The sequence below is a fragment of the Anomaloglossus baeobatrachus genome, chromosome 1 (assembly GCF_048569485.1).
Source record: "Anomaloglossus baeobatrachus isolate aAnoBae1 chromosome 1, aAnoBae1.hap1, whole genome shotgun sequence".
Lineage (NCBI taxonomy): Eukaryota > Metazoa > Chordata > Amphibia > Anura > Aromobatidae > Anomaloglossus > Anomaloglossus baeobatrachus.
In genome coordinates, this window is record NC_134353.1 from 36,068,048 (window position 1) to 36,079,117 (window position 11,070).

The 11,070-nt window shown below is 47.7% G+C and overlaps 1 protein-coding gene across 1 annotated transcript in view; it reads left to right on the plus strand.

Annotated features, from left to right (window-relative positions):
- The window catches only part of ATRN (attractin), a 189,553-nt gene extending 179,453 nt beyond the window's left edge, over positions 1–10,100 (plus strand). The window contains 2 exon segments of the mRNA XM_075346398.1: positions 5,653–5,767; positions 8,710–10,100. Of these exon segments, the coding sequence (XP_075202513.1) occupies positions 5,653–5,767; positions 8,710–8,834 (240 nt within the window). The 3' untranslated portion in view covers positions 8,835–10,100.
- Positions 10,101–11,070: the final 970 nt, after the last annotated feature.

Here is an 11,070-nt window from a genome sequence, read left to right on the forward strand (position 1 = left end):
TAGAACTGCAGTATGTGAAATCAGCCCCCATGGAGCCACTAATTTCTCTAGAATAACTCATTGTGAAGTCGGCCTCCATGGAGCCATCCACTTCTCTAGGCCTACTCGTGAAGTTAGCTTCCGAGAAGGAAGCCCCACACCCATCTACAACGTCTATATGTGAAGTTGGCCTCCGTAGATCCTCACGCCCCTCTATATGTGAAATCAGCTTTCCAAAGGGCCACACACCCCTCTAGAACAGCTATATACGAATTTGACCCCCAAAGGGCCCCACATTCCGCTTGAACATCTTTTGAGAAGCTGGCCTCTTGAGAGCCACAGATAGTCCTAGAACTGCTTTATGTGAAATATGCCTCTAAGGGGTCCTACTCCTCTAGAAAAGTTGTACTTGAAATTTGTCTCTGAGGAGCAGCACACCTCTAGAACCTGTTGTGTGTGATTTCAGCCTCAGAGGAGCTGCTCAAAACTCTAGAATTTCTATATGTGACGTCTGCCTCCGAAGAGCCACAAACCCCTCTAGAAGTGCTGTATGTTAAGTCTGCCTCCAAGGAGCCTCACACCCCTCTAGTACTTCTATATGTGAAATTAGTTTTGCAAGGGGTCCCACACCCCTCTAGAACTGCTATGTGCGAAGCTTGCCTCTGGGGAGCCAAACACACTGCTAGAACAACTGTATGTGAAGTCTGCTTCCAAGGAGTTGCCTACCCCTCTAGAATTGCTGTATGTGATGTTGGCTTCCGATAGCCACCCACCTCTCTAGAACTTCTATATGTAAAGTCTGCCTGCATAGATCCCCATACACTTCTAAAACGTCTACATATGAAATCAGCTTCCAAGGGTCCCCACAACTCTAGAAATGCTGTATGTGAAATTAGCCTCTGAGGAGCAGCACACTTCTAGAACCTGTTGTATGTGAAGTTTGCCTCCGTGGAGCCGCTCAACCTTCTAGAATTGCTGTGTGTGAAGTTGACATCCATGGAGCCCCAAGCCATTCTAGAACTGCTGTATTTGAAGTCTGCCTCCGAGGTGCTGCTTAGCCCTCTTGAAACTACTACATGGGAAGTCTGGCTGTGAGGAGCCGTCCACCTCTCTGGAATGGTCGCATGTGAATTTGTCCTTCGAGAAGCCACATACCCTTATTAAACTCCTGTATTTTGAAGTCAGACACTGTGGAGCCCCATATTTCTCTAGATCTGCTGTATGTAAAGTTGTCCTCCGAGGAGCCACCCAACCCATGTAGAACTGCTGTATCTAAAGTTGTCCTTTGAGGAGCCACCCAACACTTGAAGAATTACTGTATATAAAGTTGTCATCTGAGGAGCCACCCAACCCATGTAGAACTGTTGTATATAAAGTTGTCCTCTGAGGAGCCACCCAACCCATAGAACTGCTGTATATAAAGTTTTTTCCTCTGAGGAGCCACCCAACCCATGTAGAACTGCTGTATGTAAAGTTGTCCTCTGAGGAGCCACCCAACCCATAGAACTGCTGTATATAAAGTTGTCCTCTGAGGAGCCACCCAACCCATGTAGCACTGCTGTATGTAAAGTTGTCCTCTGAGGAGCCACCCAACCCATGTAGCACTGCTGTATGTAAAGTTGTCCTCTGAGGAGCCACCCAACCCATCTAGTACTGCTGTATGTAAAGTTGTCCTCTGAGGAGCCACCCAACCCATGTAGCACTGCTGTATGTAAAGTTGTGCTCTGAGGAGCCACCCAACCCATGTAGAACTTTTGTATATAAAGTTGTCCTCTGAGGAGCCACCCAACCCATGTAGAACTGCTGTGTATAAAGTTGTCCTCTGAGGAGCCACCCAACCCATCTAGAACTGCTGTATGTAAAGTTGGCCTCCGAGGAGCTACCCAACCCATGTAGAACTGCTGTATATAAAGTTGTCCTCTGAGGAGCCACCCAACCCATCTAGAACTGCTGTATATAAAGTTGTCCTTTGAGGAGCCACCCAACACTTGAAGAATTACTGTATATAAAGTTGTCATCTGAGGAGCCACCCAACCCATGTAGAACTGTTGTATATAAAGTTGTCCTCTGAGGAGCCACCCAACCCATAGAACTGCTGTATATAAAGTTTTTTCCTCTGAGGAGCCACCCAACCCATGTAGAACTGCTGTATGTAAAGTTGTCCTCTGAGGAGCCACCCAACCCATACAACTGCTGTATATAAAGTTGTCCTCTGAGGAGCCACCCAACCCATGTAGCACTGCTGTATGTAAAGTTGTCCTCTGAGGAGCCACCCAACCCATGTAGCACTGCTGTATGTAAAGTTGTCCTCTGAGGAGCCACCCAACCCATCTAGTACTGCTGTATGTAAAGTTGTCCTCTGAGGAGCCACCCAACCCATGTAGCACTGCTGTATGTAAAGTTGTGCTCTGAGGAGCCACCCAACCCATGTAGAACTTTTGTATATAAAGTTGTCCTCTGAGGAGCCACCCAACCCATGTAGAACTGCTGTGTATAAAGTTGTCCTCTGAGGAGCCACCCAACCCATCTAGAACTGCTGTATGTAAAGTTGGCCTCCGAGGAGCTACCCAACCCATGTAGAACTGCTGTATATAAAGTTGTCCTCTGAGGAGCCACCCAACCCATGTAGCACTGCTGTATGTAAAGTTGTCCTCTGAGGAGCCACCCAACCCATCTAGAACTGCTGTATATAAAGTTGTCCTCTGAGCAGCCACCCAACCCATGTAGAACTGCTGTATATGAAGTTGTCCTCTGAGCAGCCACCCAACCCATGTAGAACTGCTGTATATAAAGTTGTCCTCTGAGGAGCCTCCCAACCCATGTAGAACTGCTGTATATAAAGTTGTCCTCCGAGGAGCCACCCAACCCATGTAGAACTGATATATATAAAGTTGCCCTCCGAGGAGCCACCCAACCCATGTAGCACTGCTGTATAAAGTTGGCCTCTGAGGAGCCACCCAACATTGAAGAATTACTGTATATAAAGTTGTCCTCTGAGGAGCCACCCAACCCATGTAGAACTATTGTATATAGCCAGGTGGAGGTGATGGAGCTCTTTTTTTTTTTCCCCCCGATTTCTTCTAGACTCTTACTTTTGTGGTGAATAATCAGTTTGGCAACTAAATGTTCTATTTCCATTTTTTTGTTTCCTCGTTAATTCATTTCTGGGTTTAGCGTCCCGTTAATATGCGAACATTGACAAATAGCTGAACATCTGCAGCTTAAGTGTCGAGAAAAGCCGCCCCTAACTTGTAAATCTATACGATGGGAAGATTGAGTGCCCAATAAAGTAATCAGAGTAACGGAGCTTCTGCTGTTCACGGCCGCGCTGTAAAAACCCAAGACAAATTAGCCAGAATGTGATCTGCTGCGATTGAAAATAAAAAAGATCCCTCCAACAATCCCGGCTCCATTTTTACGCTTCCGTTGGGTCATAAAACACTAATTTGCATGACGCTGGATGTTAATTCATTAATAGGATTATGCCGGTGTAATAGAGGACATAAATACCGCCGGCTTTGATTTATCAGCCTGACATTTGCTTTTCCATTAAGCCTCTAAATCGTATAATGGCGCCTGTTGGTTTCTGCCCACACAACAGTGCCGCAATTCATTCACTATTAATAGCGGCGGGCCGGGGGGCTCGACTGAGACAATGGCGGAGTAAACACCCAATGCAAAAGGCTGCACTTTATTATTTATGTGATGGTGATTATCGATACTAATGCATCTGCAGTTATGACGTGCTCATGGGGGGCATCTGCAGTCATGGCGTGCTCACGGGGGGGCATCTGCAGTCATGGCGTGCTCATGGAGGGCATCTGCAGTCATGGCGTGCTCATGGAGGGCATCTGCAGTCATGGTGTGCTCACGGGGGGGCATCTGCAGTCATGGCGTGCTCACGGGGGGCATCTGCAGTCATGGCGTGCTCACGGAGGGCATCTGCAGTCATGGCGTGCTCACGGGAGGGCATCTGCAGTCATGGCGTGCTCACGGGAGGGCATCTGCAGTCATGGCGTGCTCATGGGGGGGGAAGCATCTGCAGTCATGGCGTGCTCACGGGAGGGCATCTGCAGTCATGGCGTGCTCATGGGGGGGGAAGCATCTGCAGTCATGGCGTGCTCATGGGGGGGGAAGCATCTGCAGTCATGGCGTGCTCATGGAGGGCATCTGCAGTCATGGCGTGCTCATGGAGGGCATCTGCAGTCATGGTGTGCTCACGGGGGGGCATCTGCAGTCATGGCGTGCTCACGGGGGGCATCTGCAGTCATGGCGTGCTCACGGAGGGCATCTGCAGTCATGCCGTGCTCACGGGGGGCATCTGCAGTCATGGCCTGCTCACGGAGGGCATCTGCAGTCATGGCCTGCTCACGGAGGGCATCTGCAGTCATGCCGTGCTCACGGAGGGCATCTGCAGTCATGGCGTGCTCACGGAGGGCATGTGCAGTCATGGCGTGCTCACGGAGGGCATCTGCAGTCATGGCGTGCTCACGGAGGGCATGTGCAGTCATGGCGTGCTCACGGAGGGCATCTGCAGTCATGGCGTGCTCACGGAGGGCATCTGCAGTCATGCCGTGCTCACGGAGGGCATCTGCAGTCATGGCGTGCTCACGGAGGGCATGTGCAGTCATGGCGTGCTCACGGAGGGCATGTGCAGTCATGGCGTGCTCACGGAGGGCATGTGCAGTCATGGCGTGCTCACGGAGGGCATCTGCAGTCATGGCGTGCTCACGGAGGGCATCTGCAGTCATGGTGTGCTCACGGAGGGCATCTGCAGTCATGCCGTGCTCACGTGGGGGCATCTGCAGTCATGGCGTGCTCATGGAGGGCATCTGCAGTCATGGTGTGCTCACGGGGGGGCATCTGCAGTCATGCCGTGCTCACGGAGGGCATGTGCAGTCATGCCGTGCTCACGGAGGGCATGTGCAGTCATGGCGTGCTCACGGAGGGCATGTGCAGTCATGGCGTGCTCACGGAGGGCATGTGCAGTCATGGCGTGCTCACGGAGGGCATGTGCAGTCATGGCGTGCTCACGGAGGGCATCTGCAGTCATGGCGTGCTCACGGAGGGCATCTGCAGTCATGGCGTGCTCACCGAGGGCATGTGCAGTCATGGCGTGCTCACGGAGGGCATGTGCAGTCATGGCGTGCTCACGGAGGGCATGTGCAGTCATGGCGTGCTCACGGAGGGCATCTGCAGTCATGGCGTGCTCACGGAGGGCATCTGCAGTCATGGCGTGCTCATAGGGGCCATTGGTGAGACAAAGGAATATCTTTTGTATTATATGTGTGGAGGACCCTATAGCAGATTTTTGTATTGGAGAGCGCTGCTGTGGAGGCTGAGAATGTGCGGGTGTTAGAACCGCTTTATTTTACCTGCACTGATACATTGTAGCAAACTAATAATCCAAATAGACTTAGAGGTTACGGTGATTTTAGTCTCATTAAACTGCAGGAACAGGTTCATATTCACTGACTGCAAGCAGAGCTGGTGTGACAGAGCAGAGCGCAGCTGTATATTATGTGAATGTTTCACAACGAGGAAATTGTTAATGCTTAATTTTGGGTGCGTTATCTCCGCGGGGGGCAGTCGTCACCGCCGGCCTCTGGGTGGCATTTGTAGTGGTCCCTGCTCCCCACACTCAGTGATTGATTTTCTTCTGCTTCTTCTCAGACTGTTCCAAAGCCGATCGCCCTGGAGCCATGTTGTGGTAACAAAGCCGCGGTCCTCTCGATATTTGTGCGGCTGCCGCGTGGTTTAGGGGGCATCCCACCCCCGGGACAGTCTGGTAAGTCAGGAGGCAGTCAGCAACTAGGAATTACATTACTACACTGTACACAGGGACTGCACCAGCAGAATAGTGAGTGCAGCTCTGGAGTATAATACAGGAGGTAACTCAGCATCAGTAATGTATGTACACAGTGACTGTACCAGCAGAATAGTGAGTGCAGCTCTGGAGTATAATACAGGATGTAACTAAGGATCAGTAATGTATGTACACAGTGACTGCACCAGCAGAATAGTGAGTGCAGCTCTGGAGTATAATACAGGATGTAACTAAGGATCAGTAATGTATGTACACAGTGACTGCACCAGCAGAATAGTGAGTGCAGCTCTGGAGTATAATACAGGATGTAACTAAGGATCAGTAATGTATGTACACAGTGACTGCACCAGCAGAATAGTGAGTGCAGCTCTGGAGTATAATACAGGATGTAACTAAGGATCAGTAATGTATGTACACAGTGACTGCACCAGCAGAATAGTGAGTGCAGCTCTGGAGTATAATACAGGAGGTAACTTAGGATCAGTAATGTAATGTATGTACACAGTGACTGCACCAGCAGAATAGTGAGAGCAGCTCTGGAGTATAATACAGGAGGTAACTTAGGATCAGTAATGTAATGTATGTACACAGTGACTGCACCAGCAGAATAGTGAGTGCAGCTCTGGAGTATAATACAGGAGGTAACTTAGGATCAGTAATGTAATGTATGTACACAGTGACTGCACCAGTAGAATAGTGAGAGCAGCTCTGGAGTATAATACAGGAGGTAACTCAGGATCAGTAATGTATGTATACAGTGACTGCACCAGCAGAATAGTGAGTTCAGCTCTGGAGTATAATACAGGATGTAACTCAGGATCAGTAATGTAATGCATGTACACAGTGACTGCACCAGCAGAATAGTGAGTGCAGCTCTGGAGTATAATACAGGATGTAACTAAGGATCAGTAATGTAATGTATGTACACAGTGACTGCACCAGCAGAATAGTGAGTGCAGCTCTGGAGTATAATACAGGATGTAACTCAGGATCAGTAATGTAATGTATGTACACATTGACTGCACCAGCAGAATAGTGAGTGCAGCTCTGGAGTATAATACAGGATGTAACTCAGGATCAGTAATGTAATGCATGTACACAGTGACTGCACCAGCAGAATAGTGAGTGCAGCTCTGGAGTATAATACAGGATGTAACTCAGGATCAGTAATGTAATGTATGTACACAGTGACTGCACCAGCAGAATAGTGCGTGCAGCTCTGGGGTATAACACAGGAGGTAACTCAGGATTGGTAATGTATGTACACAGTGACTGCACCAGCAGAATAGTGAGTGCAGCTCTGGGGTATAATACAGGAGGTAACTCAGGATCGGTAATGTATGTACACAGTGACTGCACCAGCAGAATAGTGAGTGCAGCTCTGGGGTATAACACAGGAGGTAACTCAGGATTGGTAATGTATGTACACAGTGACTGCACCAGCAGAATAGTGAGTGCAGCTCTGGGGTATAATACAGGAGGTAACTCAGGATCGGTAATGTATGTACACAGTGACTGCACCAGCAGAATAGTGAGTGCAGCTCTGAAGTATAATACAGGAGGTAACTCAGGATCAGTAATGTAATGTATGTACACAGTGACTGCTCCAGCAGAATAGTGAGTGCAGCTCTGAAGTATAATACAGGAGGTAACTCAGGATCAGTAATGTAATGTATGTACACAGTGACTGCACCAGCAGAATAGTGAGTGCAGCTCTGGAGTATAATACAGGATGTAACTCAGGATCAGTAATGTAATGTATGTACACAGTGACTGCACCAGCAGAATAGTGAGTGCAGCTCTGGAGTATAATACAGGATGTAACTAAGGATCAGTAATGTAATGTATGTACACAGTGACTGCACCAGCAGAATAGTGAGTGCAGCTCTGGAGTATAATACAGGATGTAACTCAGGATCAGTAATGTAATGTATGTACACAGTGACTGCACCAGCAGAATAGTGAGTGCAGCTCTGGAGTATAATACAGGATGTAACTCAGGATCAGTAATGTAATGCATGTACACAGTGACTGCACCAGCAGAATAGTGAGTGCAGCTCTGGAGTATAATACAGGATGTAACTAAGGATCGGTAATGTATGTACACAGTGACTGCACCAGCAGAATAGTGAGTGCAGCTCTGGGGTATAATACAGGAGGTAACTCAGGATCGGTAATGTATGTACACAGTGACTGCACCAGCAGAATAGTGAGTGCAGCTCTGGGGTATAATACAGGAGGTAACTCAGGATCGGTAATGTATGTACACAGTGACTGCACCAGCAGAATAGTGAGTGCAGCTCTGAAGTATTATACAGGAGGTAACTCAGGATCAGTAATGTAATGTATGTACACAGTGACTGCTCCAGCAGAATAGTGAGTGCAGCTCTGGAGTATAATACAGGAGGTAACTCAGGATCAGTAATGTAATGTATGTACACAGTGACTGCACCAGCAGAATATTGAGTGCAGCTCTGGGGTATAATACAGGAGGTAACTCAGGATCAGTAATGTATGTACACAGTGACTGCACCAGCAGAATAGTGAGTGCAGCTCTGGTGTATAATACAGGAGGTAACTCAGGATCAGTAATGTAATGTATGTACACAGTGACTGCACCAGCAGAATAGTGAGTGCAGCTCTGGAGTTATAATACAGGAGGTAACTCAGGATCAGTAATGTATGTACACAGTGACCGCACCAGCAGAATAGTGAGTGCAGCTCTGGGGTATAATACAGGAGGTAACTCAGGATCAGTAATGTAATGTATGTACACAGTGACTGCACCAGCAGAATAGTGAGCGCAGCTCTGAAGTATAACTCAGGATCAGGGCAGGATCAGTAATAATATGTAAAGGCAGTATCCTCCATCTTACTAATGTCTTGTGGCTTCTCCACCGTAGGTCTAGCCGTGGCCAGCGCTTTGGTGGATATCTCACAACAAATGCCGTTAGCGTACAAAGAGAAATCGGGTGCAGCACGAAACCGGAAGCACCAGCCGCCCGCACAGCCCGGCACCTGCATTTGACGTTGGACTTGCACAGTTTAGGAGATGTGAACATTGATAATGCTGGAGGAATTGCAGTTTTACCATGGAGGGACTCGAGAGGGGGGCTTCACGGATTCCCGCGGTGTCTCCCGGCCTCTCCCCACATCTGCATGGTTCTGTTCACTCTTCCCGGAGGATTTCTTTTTACTGACATTCATCATTTTTTTTTTTTGTTTTTCTTACGTTTCCTGATGAGAACTGGAAGACGAAGCAGAATAATTCTTAAGTTATTGTCACTACAATGAGACTTGCTGCAGCCGACGCTCAGGGTCCAGGTCCATCATTTCTATCAGTTCCTCCACATTAATATTATTTTTTCTTCCTGTAAAGACCCAGGAGTAAATCTTATGATTCCCAGCTACTTTTAAAGAGACCTCCCTGCCCCTAAAAAATAAATGTCGGGAGGAACTCCAAGGATGAGTATTGATGAAGTGTTTATGTGGAGCCATGATGGTGAACACCAATATGACTGGTCATCAGCAGTCTACACAGACACGGACCAATGCCAATCTCAGTACCAGCAGACCTTTCTTCGGAGGCACTGAATGGGCATGGCTGATTTATGTATACATTGCCTAATTTAATAAGACCTTTTTACGTGCTGGATTAGAAGACGTTGATCATTACCATGTAGGGGATCGTTTGCAATCCCTCCGCACTTGTATCGACGTGCAAACTTATAAGCACACGTTCTTCCTGCAGACAACGCTGGGGGGAGGGGGGTACGGTTTTGGTTGCCCCAGTTCACAGCCCGGACTTATTCGTGGGTGATGATGGCGGTAGAGCTAGTATTAACGAAGAACGTTGTAGTGTTAAAGCCGCATCTTCATTTCACACATGTTCGCAGCCTTCCAGTAATGGACTTGCTACCGAAAGCAATAGCTCCCCCTCCCCCCCCATTTCCCCCCGCCCCAGAGGATATATGTATATCTGTATAGATGAGAAAAAAATAATAGGGTGTCAATGACAAGGTGCTAACTTCAATGACACTTTGCTTTCCCTCAATATATATTTATTTTTGTGCTCGTTGGATTCGGTGAAGCTGCACTCGCCCACCGCCCCTCAGTTGGCTCTCGGTATCAGGACGGGGGGGGGGAATGTGGAACACAGAACGGCTCGTTCCAAAAAAAAAAAGTCATCCTTCAGGCTGGAAAAGAAAACAAAGCTTCTAAATAACATGTCCAAATCCTTTTAAAAATGTCACGGTTGTATCGCACGTAGTCATTAAAATTTAATTATTTTGTACATGTTTTATTGTCTTTAAGAAAAAAAAAATTCTACTTACACAATGCATGTTTTAGTGTGTCTTTTGGAAAAAGGGAAAGTGCTCCTCGCGCTACGGGGCTGGGATATGTGGAGCCGCTTGCCACAAATCATAATTGGAGGAATAGTTTTGGAATTACAGCTCTTTAATATGTAGAAGCCTTTTTTTCAAGGAACCAAAAGTAATTGGACAATTTTCTCAAAAGATCGTTAACGGGCTGCATGGGATATTCCCTCTTTAATCCATCATCAATTAAGCAGTAAAAGGTCTGGAGCTGATTCCGGGTGCAGCATTTGCTTCTCAAGTAAAAGGTCTGGAGCTGATTCCGGGTGCAGCATTTGCTTATCAAGTTACAGGTCTGGAGCTGATTCCGGGTGCAGCATTTGCTTCTCAAGTAAGGCTGCTTTCACACTACTCTTTTTAACATGCCTCATGAACGTTTTTTTGCTGCAAAAGCGGGTCCTGTTTTTGCAAAGAAAAACGCATGCAAACACATGTGTTATTTTACAGGATCCTGTCACTTGAAGTTTATGGGCAGGCATTGGAGTCTTGTGATCGGGAGTGAGGGGAACTGAACGTGACAGACTGGAAATTCAGACACAGCTGGGGGCAAAAGAGAGCAGAGAGAAGACGAAAGAGGAGGAGAGCAGAGAGAAGAGAGAGCAGAGAGGAGGAGAGAGAGGAGAGAAGAGGAGAGAAAAGAGGAGGGAGAGGAGAGCAGGGAGAGGGAGAAAGAGAGACTGTAATCACGCCAGGCTAGTTTCTGGCCAAACAGGATCCTGTATCAGCATACCACCGTTCACATGCGTTTGTGTGCTGTTTAGTCAGGATCCAGCGACTTGCAGTATTTGGACGCAGCTCAAGTAGCGTTTTTGAAAATTGTTAAAAAACTGCAAGTCGCTGGATCCTCACTATAACGCACGTAAACGCATGTGAACGCATGTTGACGCA